We start from the raw sequence: 20,547 nt of genomic DNA, 5'->3' as shown, positions 1-20,547 counted from the left end.
ACCACAATATACGCATACAGTATACTGAATGAAACAGGAAGACACTTTACTTTTTTGTTAAAGCCCAAATCAAAGCAAAACTTGTCTTTTAGTTTTGGATAAAGTGAAAAATGTTAGAAACTCTATATTGCTTTTTGTATTATGCGGGGTTCACACTTACTAAACTTCTCATGTGTTTTGCGAATGAGCAACAGTCAGGTATTGAAATGTGGCATTTATTTATTTTTACACTATATTAAGGATCTTATTTTTCTTCTGATTTATATCTCAAGTGCCTATAGCATAGGTTCCCAACCTGTGTGTTGTGGCAGCTCCCGGTATGTGTCACCGGATTTCAGCAAGTCCACAGGCAGGAGGAGGGTGAGGGCCTGTTTCCACTGGTGCGGTTTCCGCGCTGAATCCGCAGAGTGTCCCGGCAGGCAAATCACGCGGGGAAACTCTGCCATAGGGTACAATGGCACCGCCGGCCGAATCGCTTGCGCTAGCAAATCGGCCAACATTTCCATCCGAAATGATGCAGAATGATGCGAATCCCATAGCCGTGCATGGCACTGCTGATGGGATTCGTCTGCATACCCGCACACCCAAGTGACACAGCACGTCTGGAAGACGTGTGCGTCACAAGTGGAAACGGCCCTTAAAAGAAAGAACTGCAAGCTTCAGTGTCCTCGTCTCCGCCTCCTGGAGTGTCTTCCTCTCTATGCCTTGTAGCTTCCTTCCCTGCCTTCACTTAGTAAGCCCGCCTCCCTTTCAGTGATTGCACACTAGCTCAGGGAGGCGGGGCTGGAAGACGGCACACAGCAGACAATGTAACAAGTTCCTGTTGTCGGATGAGTGATTTTGAAAGCTCGGCATCTATCACACTGTGCTGCCTCATTGTTTTGCCCCACCTGCTTCTCCCAAACCAGCTAATAAACTCAGCCAGCCACGCTACACCTTCACCTGCCTTTCCCCAGGCAGCACCCTGACCTGACTTTCCTCAGCCAGCACCCTGACCTAACTCTCCTCAGCCAGCACCCTGACCTGCTTCTCCTCAGCCAGCACCCTGACTTAACTCTCATCACCCAGCACCCTTATCTGCCTCACGCCGGCCAGCACCCTGACCTGACTCTCCTCAGCCAGCACCTTGACCTCCTTCTCCTCAGTCAGCATCCTAATCTAATGCTCCTTACCTAGGACCCTCATCTGCCTCACGCCAGCCAGCACTCTGACCTAACTCTCCTCACCCAGCACCCTTATCTGCCTCACGCCAGCCAGCACTCTGACCTGACAATCCGCACCCTGACCTGACTCTCTTAACCCAGCACCCTCATTTGCTTCACGCCACCCAGCACATTTAAACTAGTTGAGGTTGCAGTGAATCTAGCTCATTTAGAGTTACACACATGCCAGCCTCCTCTGTTCCACTTCCTATAAATGGTAATATAAAAAAAAGCAAGTTACTCTTCACAATTCTGTGTGATTCCTAGTAAAAACTTAACTGAGAGGCAAGAGAGAAGAGAATAGGCAGACCACAGCAGCAATGGGAGGAGCCGAGGATCGCTCTATTTAGTCACCATATTGGTCCATTAGACTTAAAAGCTGTGGGACAAATAAGCAAGCTTAAATTTCACTGTTGATGTATGAATTTAGAACATTATTCCAAATTCACCTGAACACCACACTTTAGCACCATTTAACACTGAACCTGCGGACAAGGTCAGGGGGCGTTCACTTACTTGGGCTTCATGGCGTGTTTCATGGGACTCCGATACTTCCTCCTTTTAGCTTTGGAAGGAGGAAGTATTGAGTACCATTAAATGCACCATTAAACCTGCCATAAAGCGCAAATAACTCAACTCTCCCTGACCCTGTCCACAGGCTCAGTACTGAATGATGCTGAAGTGTGGGGTTCGGGTGAATTTGGAACAATTACTGTAGGTTGATTCATCAATCTATATCACGATGTGCAGCATGAGGCATATTGATGATGACGGGGTAAATGTTACACGTGCAACATAAGCGCGCTACTGGCAGCATAGTGTGCGTTCTTAAAGTGAACCTCCGAACTAAAAATCTACTCAGCAGAACTGAAAAGGCTTGGTGTTTCTTTAACAGTTTCACAGCATCAGAACTTTGTTTTTCTTACCAAAGCATCATTTTTAGCTGCACTTTTAGCTAAGCTCCACCCATCAAAGAAAACTGCCCGGGCTTTTTTCCCCTGATGCTGTGCAAAGCATGATGGGATTTCCTATGTTGTTATTCACGTTGCCTAGCAACTGGGAGGGGTGATCAGCACACAGGACAGTTGGAACTGATGAAATCAAACATTTGCCTGTTCTTTTAAAACAGAGTGGGTAAGAGATTATATTACCTACTGTATCTATTTTAATTAACATAACTAATGTAACTTAATGGCAGTATGTTTGTTTAGGCTGAAGTTCCTCTTTAAGGTGAGCGTGCTCCTTGTCAATTACGCATGCTAGTGAAGCACCACTACCTCGCGGTCATCAATTTACCATGCACTGCATAGTACAATATAGATTAATGAATCAACCTGATAGTTCTGAACTCGAAAACCAACACTAAAATCTTGTAACGTCTAAAGAAAAGTCATTAATGTCAGTTCTCATATTTAGAACATCATAAGCTCTTCTTAAAGGATGGGTTATGAGAGAAATAACTAGGAACGGACAGATTTTTGTTAAAGCGGAAATGTGGAAGTAATTCAGAACACATGCTTCCAATGGGGGGGAGATGATGTTAGGGGGATATTACGTGATTTAAAGGACAATTAAAGTGAGAAGAATATGGAGGATGCCATATTTATTTCCTGTTAAACAATACCAGTTGCCTGGCAGTCCTGCTTATCTATGTGGCTGCAGTAGTGTCTGAATCAAACCAAAAACAAGCATGCAGCTAATCTTGTCCAATCTGACAATAATGTCAGAAACATCTGATCTGCATATGCTTGTTTAGGGTCTATGGCTAAATGTATTAGAGGCAGAGGATCAGGATAATCAGTCAACTGGTATTTCTTAACTACTTAAGCCTTTTGGACATTTCTACTACGTCCAAAAGGCTGCTGCTGCAGGGCTGCATGCTCCCGTGCCGCTGCCCGTTAGCCCGGAGATCAATGAAAGGGAACATAGTTCCCAATCACTGATCTAAGTCCCCGGTAGAAAGACAGACGGCTTCTTTGAGAAGCCACAATCTTTATGAAGAAAATAAAAGTTTCCTGTCTTCCATATACTTCCTGGAAGCGAGTGTGCTCGCTTCCAGGACTAAAAAAAAAATTTGACTGTGGCCATCTTGTGGCCAAATAGTAAAACTACATCTACATATATTTTTTAATTAAATAAACAAAATTACAATGAAAAACTAAACAGAAATAGTTACCTAAGGGTCTGAGCTTTTTAATATGCATGTGAAGAGGGTATATTAATAATATTTTTTTAAATTATAAGCTTGTAAATAGTGATGGATGCAAAACTTTAAAAAAAATGCACCTTTATTTCTAAATAAAATATTGGCGCCATACATTGTGATAGGCACATAATTTAAATGGTGTAATAACCGGGACCCATGGGCAAATAAAATACACAGGTTTTAATTATGGTAGCATGCATTATTTTAAAGCTATAATGGCCTAAAACTAAGAAATAATGATTTTTTTCAATTTTTTCTTAATATTCCCATTTAAAATGCATTTAGAAAAAATAATTCTTAGCAAAATGTACCACCCAAAGAAAGCCTAATTGATGGCAGAAAAAACAAGATATAGATCAATTTATTGTGATAAGTAGTGATAAAGTTATTGGCGAATGAATGGGAGGTGAAAATTGCTCGAATGCATAAGGTGACAAACGACTAAAGGCTGAGGCGGTTAAAAGGAAATAAATATGGCAGCCTCCATACCCCTCTCACTTTAATTGTCCTTTAAAGAGAACCCGAGGTGTGTTTAAAGAATGTTATCTGCATGCAGAGGCTATATCTGCCTATACAGCCCAGCCTCTGTTGCTATCCCAAACCCCACTAAGGTCCCACTGCACTCTGCAATCCCTCATAAATCACAGCCGTGCTGTGAGGCTGTGTTTACATCTGTAGTGTCAGTCTCAGCTGCTCCCCCGCCTCCTGCATAGCTCCGGTCCCTGCCCCCGTCCCATCCCTCCAATCAGCAGGGAGGGAAGGGATGCAGACGGGGACTGGAGTTCTGCAGGAGGCGGGGAGAGCAGCAGACTGACACTATAGAGATAAACACAGCCAGCTCTGACAAGCTGTTTGTCAGCAGCTTGGCTGTGATTTATGAGGGATTGCAGAGTGCAGGGGGACCTTAGGGGGGTTTGGGACAGCAACAGAGGATGGGCTGTATAGGCAGATCCAGCCTCTGTATGCAGATAATATTCTTCAAACCCACCTCGGGTTCTCTTTAAGGGATGAAGTTGTAATAACACTGAAGGTGCTTGGCATAAGCCTATATATATATATATATATATATGTATATATATATAGTGCTGCCAATAATTATACCCCTGGCAAATTTTGACATAAAGTTACTTTTATTCAATCAGCAAGTCATTTTTTGACAGGAAATGACATAGGTGTCACTTTTGGCTTCCGACCACGTCATCTGAGAGTTTCCACAGTGTGGAACATCTTGTATTTTTTAATAATACTTTGCACTGCAGCCACTGGAACTTGAAAACATTCAGAAACGGACTTGTAGCCCTTTCCTGACTTGTGAGCAGCCACATAGCGCAGCCACAGGCCCTCAATGAGCTCCTTTGTCTTAGCCATGACTGTCCACAAACCAACTGCAGAAAGCTGCTGTCTTTCACCCGTTGAGTTGATTAAAACAGCTGTTCCCAATTAATCAGGGTAATTAAGATTCTTAAAGTAGTTATCAGGGAAAATCTACAAAATGAGCCACGTACCAACGTGGGCTTGATTGACAGCGGTGGTTCGAGCAGGTGCAGTGAGGATGACCTCGGGGTCGGCCTCCACACCGTGTACGGAGACCGGAATAGCGGCGCAGAGCGGAGCAGTCGGCGTGGGACATTCGGCTGCAAGGGGCTGGAGAAAGTCCCAGGTGAGTAAAGCTCAATTTGTAGATTTTCCCTGATAACTACTTTAAGAACAGCTTGGACTATTTGGAGTGATATAGAGCTTTGGAATTTTACCACAGACTGTGACAGTTTGTGAAGGTTATAAATAATTTTGGACTGGACACTTTTTGCTCAAATGGAAATAAAAGCTGAGATTTTTTTTTCCACAATAATGCCTCTTGTACATCGTCTTATTGTCTTTTGGGAGACACCTATATCATTTCCCGTAAAAAAAATTGCTTGCTTATTGAATAAAAGTAACTTTAAAGGAGTTATCCGGGCATTCTAAAGAAAATAAAGGCTACTTACCGGGGGCTTCCTCCAGCCCCAAACTCCCAGGACCTCCCTCGCCGCACCTCTGCGCGCAGCCGTTCGCCGTAGCTCCGTTCCGGTCCCCGGCGATGACGTCAGAGCGACCTCCAGGTCGCTCTGTACTGCGCCTGCGCGAGCGGCGCTGTCAATCACCGCCACGTGGGCCAAAGCGGACTGCGCAGGCGCAGTAGTTCTGTGCCTGCGCAGTCCGCTCCGGCCCACGCGGCGGTGATTGAGGTCGCTCTGACGTCATCGCCGGGGACCGGGATGGAGCTACGGCGAACGGCTGCGCGCAGAGGTGCGGCGAGGGAGGTCCTGGGAGCTTGGGGCTGGAGGAAGCCCCCGGTAAGTAGCCTTTATTTTCTTTAGAATGCCCGGATAACTCATTTAAGTCAAAATTTGCCAGGGGTATGAATGATTATTGGCAGCACTGTATATATATATATATATATATATATATATATATATATATATATATATATATATATACTTTTGAGCCTATGGCTTTACGGGCCAGTGTGACCCAAATAGCACAGTCTTGGGGCAGCAATCGTTCCACTGCTTGGAATAACTGGTTGAGGGTGTGCACTGCAGGTTTGTTGCACTTAGCACACTAACAACTCCACACACTGTATCAGAGCTCTCTGTTTTGCTTGTCTCTCTGTTGATGTTGTGAAATAATTTGTAATGAAAACAAATGCAAAAGGTAAGATAATATTTGGGTATAGCTTGTTGTCTCAGAAAGAAGAAATAGATCAATGAGGAGTAAATATCAATGCATTTGGTGCAAACCTTACCTATTGTTTACTCTTCATACTAAGGAAAAACTATGGCAGAAATAAACACCTCTTCTTCAAAGTAATAACTTGCCTGCCCAGTAAACATTTCATCAGCAAGACATTAAATGGAAAATAATTGCAGTTATATTAGGCCTAAAATCAGATAAAAGCAGGACAAACCCCCCAAATGAAGAAAACATTTGATTGGAAAATATTTTTGGGGTAAGCAATGAGGTCAGCTAGTAAGGCTACCTATTTTCACCCAGATTGACTATGTGGATCACATTCCTGATTCAGTAATCTTTTGTTTTCACAGGAGACATTTTTGTACCCTATGAATTAAATACATTTACAGTCACCACCAGCAAGCAAAAAACAATAATTACGGTAAGGAGGGGGTTGTGCCAGGGGCGTAGCAATAGGGGGTGCAGAGGTAGCGACCGCATCGGGGCCCTTCGGCCAGAGGGGCCCCGAAGGGCCCTCCCTCAACTACAGTATTAGCTCTCTATTGGTCCTGTGCTCATAATTATCACTTCTATAGATACTGTGAATGGTGGTAATCACTAACAAACTGCTCCCCATCCCCTTCTTGCACCTCTGACACTGTAGTTGCCATTGGCAGGTTTTGGTGCGCTGTGGCAATTGTTATGTATAGAGTGCTTGGGGGGCCCCACTGTAAAACTTGCATCAGGGCCCACAGCACCTTAGCTACGCCACTGGGTTGTGCTTTGCAATGAGGTGGGTAGAGGAGGATATGCTAAATACTGAACGAGGGTGGGGTGGGGGTCAGGATTGTATTTTACACCAATTGGGGTTATTTTTATTATTTGTTTTAGGGTGGGGATGTATGTGTGAATATTACACACATCTCCAGGGAATATTATACCCGGGGTGGGGGGAGCGGATGTAGTTTCTCGCCCCAGGTGGAGTTCAGCAACTAGGTTTTGTTTTTTAATTTTTGGTTCTTTTAAGATTTGTTTGCAATGGACTTCTTTAGTTTAGTCTTAGCTCTAACTTTAGACTATCATTTCCACACTCCTCATCGGTTAAGTCACTGGCTTCAAGTTACCCAGAGCTTCCCTATCCCTGTGTCCCAATGTTATGCAAACCATGTAAACAGACATTACCACAGCAATAAGAAAAACATCCATTACACATTATTACCTCTGCACACAGGACATAAGCTGTATGAACAGACGAGCTGTAAATGATTACTGCTATCACTTGTACTTTATTATGTTGGGAGATTTAGAAAGCTAATTATTTTATTTATTATGTAGATCCACTCCCTGTAAGTTTCTATTGAGCACCTGTTGGTCTAATAAATTATTTACAGCACCCCAGCACCCCCCCCCCCCCTTCACATCTATGCTGTCAGGCTGCTCCATAACTTCTAACAGTGACATCACTGCTTCATGGGGAATGAATAACAGCATTCACCTCAATCCAAACTGCTTCTCAGCCTGGGTGCAGAGAGTAATCCCAGCTCAATTGCTATGCTATTTATGGCTAATTTCTGTGACTATTGTTTGGGGTGGAGTAACTTTACAGACTTATTTATGCAGTTCTAGGGATAATTTGAAAGCCTTTTTATTTTATTTAAGGCAGAAATGCCTAAAGCTGGCCATACACTGGCCCGATTTGCCGCCGTTTCGACAACAGATTCGATCACTGGGATCGAATCTGCTGCCAATCGTTCACGCTACACGCCGAATTTTGATCCATTTCGTCCGACCCCGTCGATCGCTCCGTGCAAAAAAATTACAGTCGATCGCCCGCGGGTAGGGAGCGCGTCGCTAGTGGCGTTCGAGTGCCCGACGACCGACGCAATAGAGAGGCAATAATACATTACCTGCTCCGCCGGCGCGACTGCCCCCGCTGTCACCGCTGCTCCGTGTCCGAGCTGGTCTCCAGCATGCTTCAGTTCCTCCTGCACGGGAGGAAGTTTAAACAGTAGAGGGCGCTCTACTGTTTAAACTTCCTTCCGGGCAGGAAGAAGTAAAGCATGCCGGACCTGGAGACCAGAGCGGAGACAGAGCAGCAGAGACCTGGGGACTGGAGTCGCGCCGGCGGAGCAGGTAATGTATGCGGGCGGGGGGAGCGGCGGCAGCACCACCACCACAACAGATTGTGAACGGTTTCAGGCTAAAATCGGTTCACAATCTGTTTGCAGTAAAGGTAGACATACGATCCCTCTCTGATCAGAGAGGGATCTATCTGTTGGTCGAATCTGATTGCAAATCGACCAGTGTATGGCTACCTTTAAGGTGGCCATACACTCGTTAGATTAGCAGCAGATAGATCATCAGATAGATTTCTGATCTATCTGATGTGTTTAGGAAATTTTCTTACTAGGAACAGATTTCCAATAGATTTCAGTATGAAATCTATTGAAAATCGATTTGATGGCAGTTTTTTTCCATCAGATTTCCATTAGGTCCAATGCAAAATGATAAGCAATCTCAACAGATCGACCTAGATTTTACAGCATGTCAGATCGATTGAAATCGATCGAAATTGATCGAAATCAGCCGCAAATCAACCGGCCGGTCAATCGATTTGCAATCGATCGATTGATTTCGATCGATCAATCAGCCGCTAATCGGCTCAGTGTATGGGACCCTTTAAGCAGATTTTCAGGTTCTGTTGTTAGACTCCTCCCCTACCCCTCTCTTTCTACCCCCCGCCCCCAGGTATTTAAAAAATATCTGAAAGCTCTTTAATATATATCCCAACTGTTTCTCCTTTGTAAGGACAGTCTCTCTTCTTGAGACAGATCACTCTGTCCCACTTTATGGCCCATACTCACGGGCAACTTTTTGGCCTGTCGCCAGCACACGTGAGCGTGTGCGCGACAGGCCGGCGACAGCTCGTCGCCAGGTCCCTCCGCATACACACGGAGGGACCTGGCAACTGATGCGGCGGAAGCTGTCGCTGTTGCTCCTCCCCCCGCCAGAAGCCCAATGCATTTCTTATCTTGTTGCTCACGCGGACTAGCGACAGTTCCGGCGGAGTTGCGGCGGCGACTGTCGCCAGGCGATTGAGCGGTTCAATTGCCCGGCGACATCAGCGACGAGCGACGGTTCGGGGTGCGCGCCCGTGCAACGCCGCATACTCACTAGCGACCTGTCGCTGCAACACGCGCGCGCCGACATTTGTAGCCCGTGAGTATGGGCCATTACTCCTCAGATGTTCCTCTTTCCATCTTTTAGGCAGGGGCAGCATTTACATAGGGGCAAACTGGTCAATAGTCCCAGAGACTCGGGCCAGCTGTCAGGCCCGCCAGGTCTTCCTACAACTTTATAGAAGTCCTCGGCAAAGTTTTGCTAGAGTAGTGATTACCTGTCCTAGCGGGTGCACTCCTCCATTAGTCTGTGGTCAAGCTCCCTTGCAAGGATGAAGATGAAAACACACCAAGCCACGGACTAATGAAGGAGCGCCTCAGCCAGGACAGGTGAGTTTCCACACTGCCGAAAACTCTTCAAGGGCTCCGGGGACCATAATAACGTTGGGGGGAGACCTGGGGGGAGTCCAGCAGCCCACTTGCGGGCCTTGGGAGTTGGTAAGGGAATTAGCAAGAAACAAAGGGGCCCCTAATGCTGCTGTAGGAACCTGTCGGGGGGACCATATGTTAATTTTTTTTAAAACCAGCTTTGCTTTGTTAGTTTATTAGGTTTAAGGGGAGCCTTCTCTGGTTTTAAAATAAAAAATCAGATACTTACCTTAGGAGAGGGAAGGCTCTGTGTCCTATAGAGTCTTCCTGTTCCTCTCCCGGTTGGTCCCCTCATTCCAGTGCTGGCTCCTCCATTCAAAACTCCTACCGCGTGAGGCTTCAGACGTCCTTGGGAGCCTGCGTGCTCCAGAAGACGGATGGCTCCGTGTTGTGTTGAGAGCTGTCTCTGACCCATCAGTCAGAGACTGCTAACGGGGGAGCCTGCGGTGGAATGTGGGGACCAGGAGAGGAACGGGGAGGCTCTGTAGGACCCAGAGTATTCCCTCTCCTTAAGAGACTCTGAAGCGAGAATAAATCTCGTTTCAGACCTCATAGATAGCAGGGGCATGTGTGCCCCTGCTAAACCGCCGCTATCGCGACGCTAAACGGGGGTCCCTTCACCCCCAAACCCCCTCCTGCAACACTTGGTCGCAGACTTGGTCGCTCCTGGAGGCAGGGCTAACGGCTGCAGCCCTGCCTCCAGTCGCGTCTATCAGCGACGCAGCGCCGCCTCTCCCCCGCCCCTCTCAGTGAAGGAAGACTGAGAGGGGCGGGGGAGAGGTGGAGATACGCGCTGACAGACGCGCGTGGGGCAGGGCTGCGGCGGTTAGCCCTGCCCCAACCAGGAAGCGCTCCCCCGCTGCACCGAGGGGATTTGGGGGTGAAGGGACCCCCGTTTAGCGGCGCGATAGCGGCAGTTTAGCAGGGGCACACATGCCCCTGCTATCTATGAGGTCTGAAGCGAGATTTATTCTCGCTTCAGACTCTCTTTAAGTAAGTATATATATTTTTTTATTTTTCACATCAGACTCACTTTAACAAACACAAAGTTTTACAATAATCCATTAATTTACAAAATAGAATCACCCAGCCAATCATCCCAAGATCCCAGGTGGTCAGTGGCGTAGCTAAGCAGCTGTGGGCCCCGATGCAAGTCTTACAATGGGGCCCCCTAAACACTCTATACATAACAATTGATACAGCGCACCACAACCTGCCAAGGACAACCACAGTGTCAGAAGTGCAAGAAGGGGATGGGGAGCAGTTTGTTAATGATCACTACTATTCAAAGTATCTATAGAAGTGATTATTATGAGCACAGGACCAATAGAGAGCTAGTACTGCAGTTGAGGGAAGGCCCCTCTGGCCCAAGGGCCCTGATGCGGTCGCAATCTCTGCAACCCCTATTGCTGCGCCCCTGCAGGTGGTTATACACATCAGTGTTTCCAGTCAACATCCGGCTGATTCGATCGCTCTGACTGAATGTGCTAGAAATTGAAGCCCCAAATGATGCCCGTTTGATTGACTTCCAGGGAAAATATGATTAAATAGGTTGATTATCACAGATGGAAAATATTGCTTGATTGGTGGTGGGTTGGGAGTGCGAAGGTAGCGGCGTTTGATCACAGGATGACCAAGATGTAGAATTGGCAGCAGAGCTTATACTCCCCTATCCACTGGCACATGTCCTTTCTCCATCCCCACCAGGCGCTCCTCGCTCCTGGGTCACATGACAAATGCTAGAAGCTGAACACTAGAGATATCTAATGGTCATGTAAGGTACATACCATGGGGCCTCTAGTGTTCGGCGCTAGCATTTATCACATGACACAGGCACCCTGGGAGAGAAGACACAGGAAGAAGCACCAGGCGATAGAGAAAAGACATGTGCCATCGGATAGGTGGCTCAGCTGCCTACAATCTGCGCAGCCCAGGGTGGGAAACCCAACACAGACATGGAGAGACCTGGAGGGCCTGGCAGGCAGTGTGCTACTTTACAGATATTTAATAGATTTCATGGTGAAATCAGTTGAAAATCTGTACCCAATGTGTGAAAGGATTTGATCCTTCTCAGATCAGATTTCATCTGAGAAAGATCTATGTGATGGTTGTGTCCATCTAATAGTGCATTGCCACCTATAGAAGTAAAATAAAAACGGAGCAGAGCGGAATATCATCAAGGGACCAGGAGGACTTCAGGGGGCTGGAAGAAGCCCCAGGTATATAACTGCCTACATTTTTGTTTTACTTACAATTTTAAATTACGCTTTAGATTAAACTATGGAATGTTCACACAGATTGACATTATGTTGCTTTAACACTTCTTATTTCAAATGGCAACATCTGAACATTCGTGTTTGTTCACAGTAGAAGCTTGAAGGCCCTCTACAAGTAGGATAGAATAAAATAAGTAGCTCAGTTCCTACAGAGCTGAATATTTTGCTGCCTTGATGGGATCATATTTTATTCAGTAAAGTGCACAAAAGGGTAATTACACTTTAATCTATGTGCACATGATCAAGGCTAGCAACAATAGTGGGAAGGTTCACATTACAGCTTTAGCACCTTCACAGCACTAATATTTTAGCAAAACCGGTTCAACTGAACTTCAGCAGGTCAGCAAATTTAGAGTAAAATCTAACTGGGAACCAGAGCCGGGACAAGGTCCTCCAGCACCCAAGGCTGAGACACCAAAGTGCGCCCCTCCATCCCTCCCACCCCAGCCGTCACACACTGATTGCTATTAGACTAAGAGGCGCCACAGGGCCCACAACCTCCCCAACACCTTAATATCTAGTTATCTGGCTTGCAGTCACTGCCATGTATCCCCTTTTCTTATTTCTTTCTGCTTCAAACACAATTAGGAATGATAGCTGAATGAATTCTGCGCCCCCTTCTACACTGCACCCTGAGGCTGGAGCCTCTCCAGCCTATGCCTCGGCCCGGCCCTGCTGGGAACCATGCCCCTGAGCGCAAACACATATGCAAATTAACTTTTCCTCCTGAGTTTTCTCCGTCTTCACCCTTGTCAATAAAATTTATTTTGAACCACAAGCAGCAAGCAATTAAATACTTAAAATAGCTTTGAGAGTTCTTTTCCACCAACTTTTTGGTCTTTTTCAATTGAAAAGTGCTAAAAAGTTATTCTAAATAGAAGTTGAAAAATTACCTCCTAGGAGAAAACTCAGGATCACATGTGAATTGCATATGGGCCAAGGGCATCATTAGTATAGGCACATATGCACTGTTGGACTTTACATAATTCAGAGTTCATGGATAATGGTGACATCATGGAACCCTAAGGAGATGAAAGTGAACCTGAAGTGAATATAAATGAATTGTATGTGTATGTATATATATATATATATATATATATATATATATATATATATATAAAATTTTAAGACTGTGTCTGACAGCTGCAGTTTAGAATGCACACTTTGGGCTTGATTCACAAGACAGTGATGACTGATTTATCACGCCTAACAGCTTTGCACGTGTAAACGTGTGTGTGTGCAAGCCATCTTGCGTGCGCGTTTCGCGTGCAAAGTTTTAGCGCTCGCGCCTTAACTTTTACTCGCATACGGCATTTCGCTGTACTTTGATAAGTCTGCTTTGCGCGTGAAAACTACGGCGCTTCGCGTGCTAACCTATTAGAGTGTATGCTCAGCACGCCCGTGATAAGCTGGTTTGCACGTGATGTAATGCACGCAAAGTCATTCGTTTTCACGTGTAAAGCTTTACGTGCATGATATCACGTGCAAACCAGCTTTGCACAGGCGTGCTAAGTGTTAGCACTCTTTTGTGAATCAAGCCCTTTGTCTTTTACGCTGAAAACGATACAGACGTAATGATCCTTTGAACTTTCCTGCAGTGAAACCTTATTATCTCCCTTCTTCCTGAAAGATATCAGCCTTTTAGCTTCTATTTGCTTTTCAGGAAAATGGACTGAATTGGACAAGGTGTGACAAGCCCTTTTGCATAGATAGCAACACGTTTTTAACTCGACACTGGAAAAAAGGAATGGACTTGAGATATTTTCTTAGTAGGGATAGTACTATATGTGTATATGTTTATCTCATCATGTCACATTTCACTTCAGGCTTTAATTTTACCAAATTAATAGCTCAGTGGAGATGATGAGACTGCATAGTGTGTAACACCACCAGTTCACTGTCCGGGAATCCAATGCAGGTGCACTTTTATGTTAAACTATATTATGGAGACATAATAGGAGGCGTGCCCCCTTTTCAGCCAAAGAAATGAGACTCCAAAGTGGACACGACACAAAGCTGAGAATGATGCAAGAGATAACATTTATGCCAGATGTAAAAAAGCCTAACCTAAGGGAGACTCCACCCAGCAAGCTACACCCATAATGAAACCTTTACTGATTGACAAACAAATTTTTTTTATTACATTACACAGAGCTATAATTCCAGAGAACATGGAGAGGATCGCAACAGTGAGAGAGCACAATGCTAATTTACAATGGATGCACGCATAGTGCTTACTATAGCTTCTATAGTGCTTACCATAGATCTGACAATAGCTGAATGTTCTGCATTGTCATTAGGTTTATCTAGAATACATCCTTATGTGTCCTTTCTGTTACTCATCCCTGACTTTCTCCCCAAGTACACAACTTCTTGATAGTATAGAATGGGAACGGTAAATATAAGCTGAACAGAACTAGTTAAATAAAACAAGAAACTAAAATAAGGTTATTACAATGTAAAGCATTAATGTTAACCGATTCCAAACCCTAATGAATGTTAATATGGAGTCATACCCTGCATAGGAATATTGTTATCCTGTACGTTTGTATGAGAAATACAGAGACACTATATAGACTCTGCTGACTTCTATATCATATAACTCAGACCAATGTAATTTTTTTTTCAATTAAATCAACTGTTTCAAGTAAATATACAATTGGGCATGAAATGCATCCTATACACAAAATAATACTTTTTAAAACTTATCACCATGCAAATATGAAATATTGACATTTTCCAGGTGACTTACCATTCCTGGTGGTGCACTTGGCTTGCTGAGTTAGCAGTGAGGCTGGGATGAAGTTCTCGGTAACAGGAGAAGCAGGGCTGGCTTTGTTGTGTGCACCTGCTGGAGCTCAGCTGTGCTGTGTGTGTGCCGTGCACTCTCCCAGGTACTCTGCACAGTCACAGAATAGCACTGATGACAGCCTATCCTTGTGTCAGCTCCTAGTCATGCAGCGGTGGCACTGGCTTACAGGCTATTCAAAACAATAGAGGAGGAGCAGAGTGGGAACACAATTGGTTATGAGGTATATGTCTGCTGTATGTGTGCGCGCACATATATAATTGTTATTTCTTATTGTTATTATTATATGTATACTTCCATGGCTGACCTATGCATTGTTATTCTCTGCAGGCACATACCTTCTGAGACAGTGCTTTCTAATAAAGTCTCCTCTCTTGTACTTAGAGAGAGGGGGAGAGGCATTTCTGGTACTCTACACAGCCTGTCAAGACACCTTGAAAAGAAAGCACAGAGACAATGGGAGCCCAAATAGCACAATACACCACGGATGAAGGAATACAAGGGCCCATATGCAATTAACTTTTTCTCCTGAGTTTTCTCCTTGGTGATATTTTCAGACTTGCCAATACAATGCCCTTCAAACCACCAGCAAGCAAGAAAATACTCCAAATAATTTTGATAGTACTTTCTCACCTCCTTTTTTGTACTTTTTCAGTTGCAAAGTGCTAAAAAGTTATTTTAACCACTTAAGGACCAGGGGAATTTTGGCTGATTTGTGCTGCGTGGGCTCTTACGCCCTCCCTGGTTTTCCCTCCCTCCCCTCCTTTCCCTGCACCGGCACTGACAGGCTTCAGAGGCCGGGGCTCGCCGATCTCCTTTACGGCGATGCTGCGCAGCAGCGCCATATTGATGTAAACACCAGGGATTTCTTCCCCGCGTGTTTACAATTATCCTGCGAGCCGTGATCGGAGGCTCGCAGGCTGTTCACGGAGACACCCTCCGTGAACTGGCATGGAAAGGCCGCTCGAACGAGCTAAACCACTAATGACCTGCCGACGCCTATCGGTTAGGTGGTCGTTAATATAGAAGATTAAAAAATGTATCCAGGGAGAAAACTCAAGAGAAAAAGATTGCATATTGGCCTTGCTGTGAAAGAGACTCACAAATGTTCATGAGGGCCCCATTACATCTTAATCCATCTCTGCAAGCCACTCATCCTCCCTCCGCCGCCTTCCATACACTGAGTGTGTGTATTTGGACAGGAATGGCATGGAAGGAAAGGGAAACACAGGTTGTTTTGCTTGAGGCACCAAATAGGTAAGAAATGGTCCTGCTTGAAAGGTAAGATCAAACAACCATAATGTCAGGTCAGTATATTGGTGTGCATGAAAAAGGGTGCCAGGAAAAAAGGGCTGGATAACGAAATGGCACCAGTGGATAACGAAATCTCAATAACAATAACGATTGTTAACGAAAATTGGTTAATGATACATACAGTTTTAAAACGGGAGTTAATAACGAAAATATATTAGCGTTAAAAATCGTAACGTAATCCAACAATACAGCTTAACCCAACCCTAATCGCACACAGAGTCCTCCCCTGATGGTGCCTAAAACTAACCCCTAACCCCCCCAGTGGTGCCTAATCTATCCCCCCGGTGTTGCCTAACACTAACCGCCCCTGGGTGGTGCCTAACCCTAACCACTCCCCCTTGTATACATAAAAAAGATAATATAATTTGATAATGTAAAATCTGTACATGCTAATGCAATAATATGACAAAAACTATAACGTTGCAAGCTTCTAAAACGATAACATACTTCAAAAACTTTAACGTTCTAATGTTAACGATATTTACTAGGCACCCTTTTTCTGCTTTTTTTTTTTTTTATTTGCCATATTAGCAATACATAGTTACATAGTTATTTGGGTTGACAAAAAGACATGTCCATCTAGTTCAACCAGAAAATAAAGTACAACACCAGCCTGCTCCCTGACATATCCCTGTTGATCCAGAGGAAGGCGAAAAACCCTTACAAGGCATGGTCCAATTAGCCCCAAAAGGGGAAAAAATTCCTTCCAGACTCCAGATGGCAATCAGATAAAATTCCTGGATCAACACCACTGGGCATTACCTAGTCATTATAGCCGTGAATGTCTTTCAATGCAAGGAAAGCATCTAAGCCTCCTTTGAAGTCATTTGCTTTAGAGTCTATGGCTGCGCCCTTTTTCGTCCACTACCCGCCGGCACCCTTTTTTGCTGGCAGCTCAGGCTGGAAATCTCCCTCAGGGCAACACTTGCTTGTACCCAGCACTTCACATGAGAGATGCTGATCTGTTTTGTTATTTACACATTCTGCTTGGCTGTACTTTTAACATGACTGTTTAAAGGAGAACTCTGTTAAGTGTCATTAGACTAGGAATGTCTCCCCAGCAGACGGAATGGAAATATGGCCACAGCAACCCTGCCAAGGAGCTGCGTCTTCCAAGTTCCCTACTAGATAAGTTGGGTAGGACAATATGTGCAGGAGGAGCTCATTAGCTTTGTCTTTAATTCAAACTCCTTATTTGGGAGAAGTTGGCCATAAGTAGGGATGGGCATTTGATAATTCTAGATAAGGATGAGCAAACACAGTTTTGTGAGAAGTAAAACTGTCCTCGAGCATGTTCAAGAAAAGAGCAGCTGCAGAAAGGATTAAGTTGGCTCCATGACTGCCTTTTACTTCATCATGCTGTGCTTCATCTTCCCGATACTTCCTTCTTCACTGCCAGAACTTCCACTGTAAAGGAGGAAGTGGCAGAAGGATAGAGCGCAGCATGAATAACTGCAGAAGAGGCGGTCATAACTTAACTCTCTGCTGCAGTTCCCTCTTCAAACATGTGCTCACTCATCCCTACTCCTGGAAACCATACTTTAGCCAATCAGGGAGTGCCTGGTAGATAATCCTGGAGCTTGCTGGACATTGCTGCATTGTTATTAGTTAAATAATTCTCCCATATAGTATTGTTACAGAGAGTATGTCAGCATGCTGGCAGTATTGTGATGAAGGGGCTGTCCAATGACTCTGCTGCAATCAGTAACACTTATGATGGATATTGCATTGTGCAATCCTGACATGTCCGGAGGATGGATGAAATGCATAGGGTGGAGCCAGTGTATATGACATCATTGCTCAAGCACAAACTGGTTTGAAGGATCATAGGATCGCAGGAGTGTGATAGTTGGAGTGGGAAAGAGCAACAGCAGAAGGAAGAAGTTGCAACTAGCAAGTGAGACGCCGCAGACTACGCAGCCTGAGTGCCCGTGGACACCGCCAATCACTGTGTTGCATTTCATAAAACCCCATAAGTGTGCAGCCAAGCACACATTGGGGCTTCTTATTGATAGTTTTAGGCTATGTTTGGTTTTATTATATCTTCCGGAGTTTAACACCAGGATTAAAGACAATGACGTTTTGAAGAGTTGAATCCTGGTCTGGAATATAATTAAACGTTAGAGCCACCTGGCTTTGGAGTTGGCCAGAATCTGGTGGTGAGCTCCTAGGAATAGGGGAGTGCTGTGTGCGGCAAAGAGTGATAGCACCATGAGCAAGCACCCGGTGGAATGCCTGTATGCTAACATTTGCAGTATTACTCTGTGACGTTCATGTGAGTATAGAGTGGAGAGCGTGTATAAAGTGCGTGAATAGTGATGCGTAAAAAAATTATTCTGAGCATATTTCCACTAGGATAAGAACAGAAAGAGTCTATGAAAGGCCGCAGCTGCTCATAAAATAACTAACAGATGTGTGATTAACCAACAGGCACAGGCTGTGAATGGCTGGACTTCCTCCTGGGTCAGAGGAGATTTGCATGTTAGGACAATGTTTTGCTCCTCCAAATCCAAATTGAATTAAAGTACAGCTATATAGTATATGACTTCTGGTTAAATCTATTTTTATTAATGATTTTCAAAATAAATGTACATACAAATTAGCACATTTTTAACTAGTTACAGCTGAGTAAAAAAAAACAGCTAAAATTCCTGGGTGATCATTAGTTTTAACGATCAGTGTAACATATAACAAAAAAGTGATTGAAAGCACACCAACATTGGAAAGAACAAAACAGCTGTGAAATGAATACCAATTAGATTGAGAAATAATGGAAATTATGAATGATGTAGATGTTGCAATTGTTATTGGTGTAAAGATAGTGATGGCCACACTTCTAAGATGGGCCCCCAGGCCATAAATGTCACCAAGGGGAGACAAGGCAAGGGACTGTGAACATTCGAGGGGCCCTATCAAAGTTGTGCTGGGGGGCCACATGATTTGTAGTTACGCCACTGGCGGCCAGCCAGCCAGAAATAATACACATCCTGCCCATGGCTGTACTTGAAACTTATGTTTATTTAAAGAGGAACCGTAATAGTAGAATGTAGTAAATTATTCAAGACTAGTAAAAAAGGCCCGCCCCTTAAAAAACAGGCGCTAGACAATGGCCGCTACAATCCTCCCCTCCCGCAACACGCTTAGACACGTCCCGCTTACCCATCTTCCACAGATGTCCAAAGCATATGCACACAGGGAGATGTTGTTTGGCAGTTGGAAAAAGCTGTTATTTCTCACAATGCAATTCACAGACAGCAAACTGTCAGGTCTGGAAGCAGGGACACAGGAACACAGGTGGATGCAGAGACACAGGGGTTTTATTATATAGGATACCCACTTTTCCATTACATATCCTGGGTTCAGCATCAGAAACACTTCCTATAGCTGTATATTGGTATGTAGCCTCACCCGGAATCAGCTGAAAAGGGCGCCTGAGCCATATTTATTAAAAGGCCGCCTCCAGATCCGTGGGTTGGCCTGGAACCAGTTTAGGGATTTTATGGATATGTTATCGCTTTGTATGTACAATGTTTTGATGGTCTATTATGAGATCAACTGTTACAATACTGTACTTAATATGACACTTGTCTTAAGGCTTTCTACAATGATGATATCTGTTAATAACCCTGTTGTTAACAACTTGTATGTTATACTTTTGTATACTTGTTATTGTTGTTTTATACTTGTTAATAAAACCCTTTTGCATACTAAAAGGCCGCCTCCATAGACTTCAATGTTATTCCTGCAAATCTCGGCTACAAGGTGGAGAAAAGGGCGCCAGAGTTTTCGTTTCGGCTACAAGGTTTCTGATTCTGCTACAAAACAGTGCCACTTTGTAGCCGAGATTTTTGATTCGGCTAAAAGATTTTTGATTCTGCTACAAAGGGCGCCCTTTTATGGCCAATATATTTGATTTGGTGGTGCAAGGGGGGGGGGGGGGTTAGGATTAGGTACCACAAGCGGGAGAGGGGGGGGGGGGTTAGGCACCACCAGGGGAGGGTTCTGTGTGAGTAGGGAGATGTTAAAGAGGAACTCCAGTGAAAATAATGTCATAAAAAAGTGCTTAGTTTTTACAATAATTATGTATAAATGATTTGGTCACTGTTTGCCCATTGTAAAATCTTTCCTCTCCCTGATTTACATTCAGACATTTATCACATGGTGACATTTTTACTGCTGGCAGGTGATGCCACTGGAAGGAAATGCTGCTTGCTTTTTTGGCAGTTAGAAATAGCTGTTATTTCCCACCATGCAACAAGGCTCCCACAGTGTGATGTCAGGACCTCAGAGCTGTGAGGCGCTGACATCACACTGTGGGAGGGGTTTCACCATAAAATCAGCCATACATTGCCCCCCGATGATCCGTTTGTGAAAAGGAAAAGATTTCTCATGGGAAAGGGGGTATCAGCTACTGATTGGGATGAAGTTCAATTCTTGGTTACGGTTTCTCTTTACAGTGAACCTCCAGACTAAAAATCTA

At 44.5% G+C, this 20,547-nt stretch overlaps 1 protein-coding gene across 1 annotated transcript in view; it reads right to left on the bottom strand.

Moving 5' to 3' along the window:
- DSTN (destrin, actin depolymerizing factor) overlaps positions 1-14,914 on the bottom strand; it is a 45,770-nt gene extending 30,856 nt beyond the window's left edge. The window contains exon 1 of the mRNA XM_068279578.1: positions 14,697-14,914. Within this exon, the coding sequence (XP_068135679.1) occupies positions 14,697-14,699 (3 nt within the window). The 5' untranslated portion in view covers positions 14,700-14,914. The remainder of the gene's footprint in view (positions 1-14,696) is intronic.
- Between the last annotated feature and the right edge of the window lie 5,633 nt (positions 14,915-20,547).

Source organism: Hyperolius riggenbachi, chromosome 4 (genome assembly GCF_040937935.1).
Source record: "Hyperolius riggenbachi isolate aHypRig1 chromosome 4, aHypRig1.pri, whole genome shotgun sequence".
In the NCBI taxonomy this organism is placed as follows: Eukaryota; Metazoa; Chordata; class Amphibia; order Anura; family Hyperoliidae; genus Hyperolius; species Hyperolius riggenbachi.
This window is presented reverse-complemented; position numbering and strand designations above follow the sequence as displayed.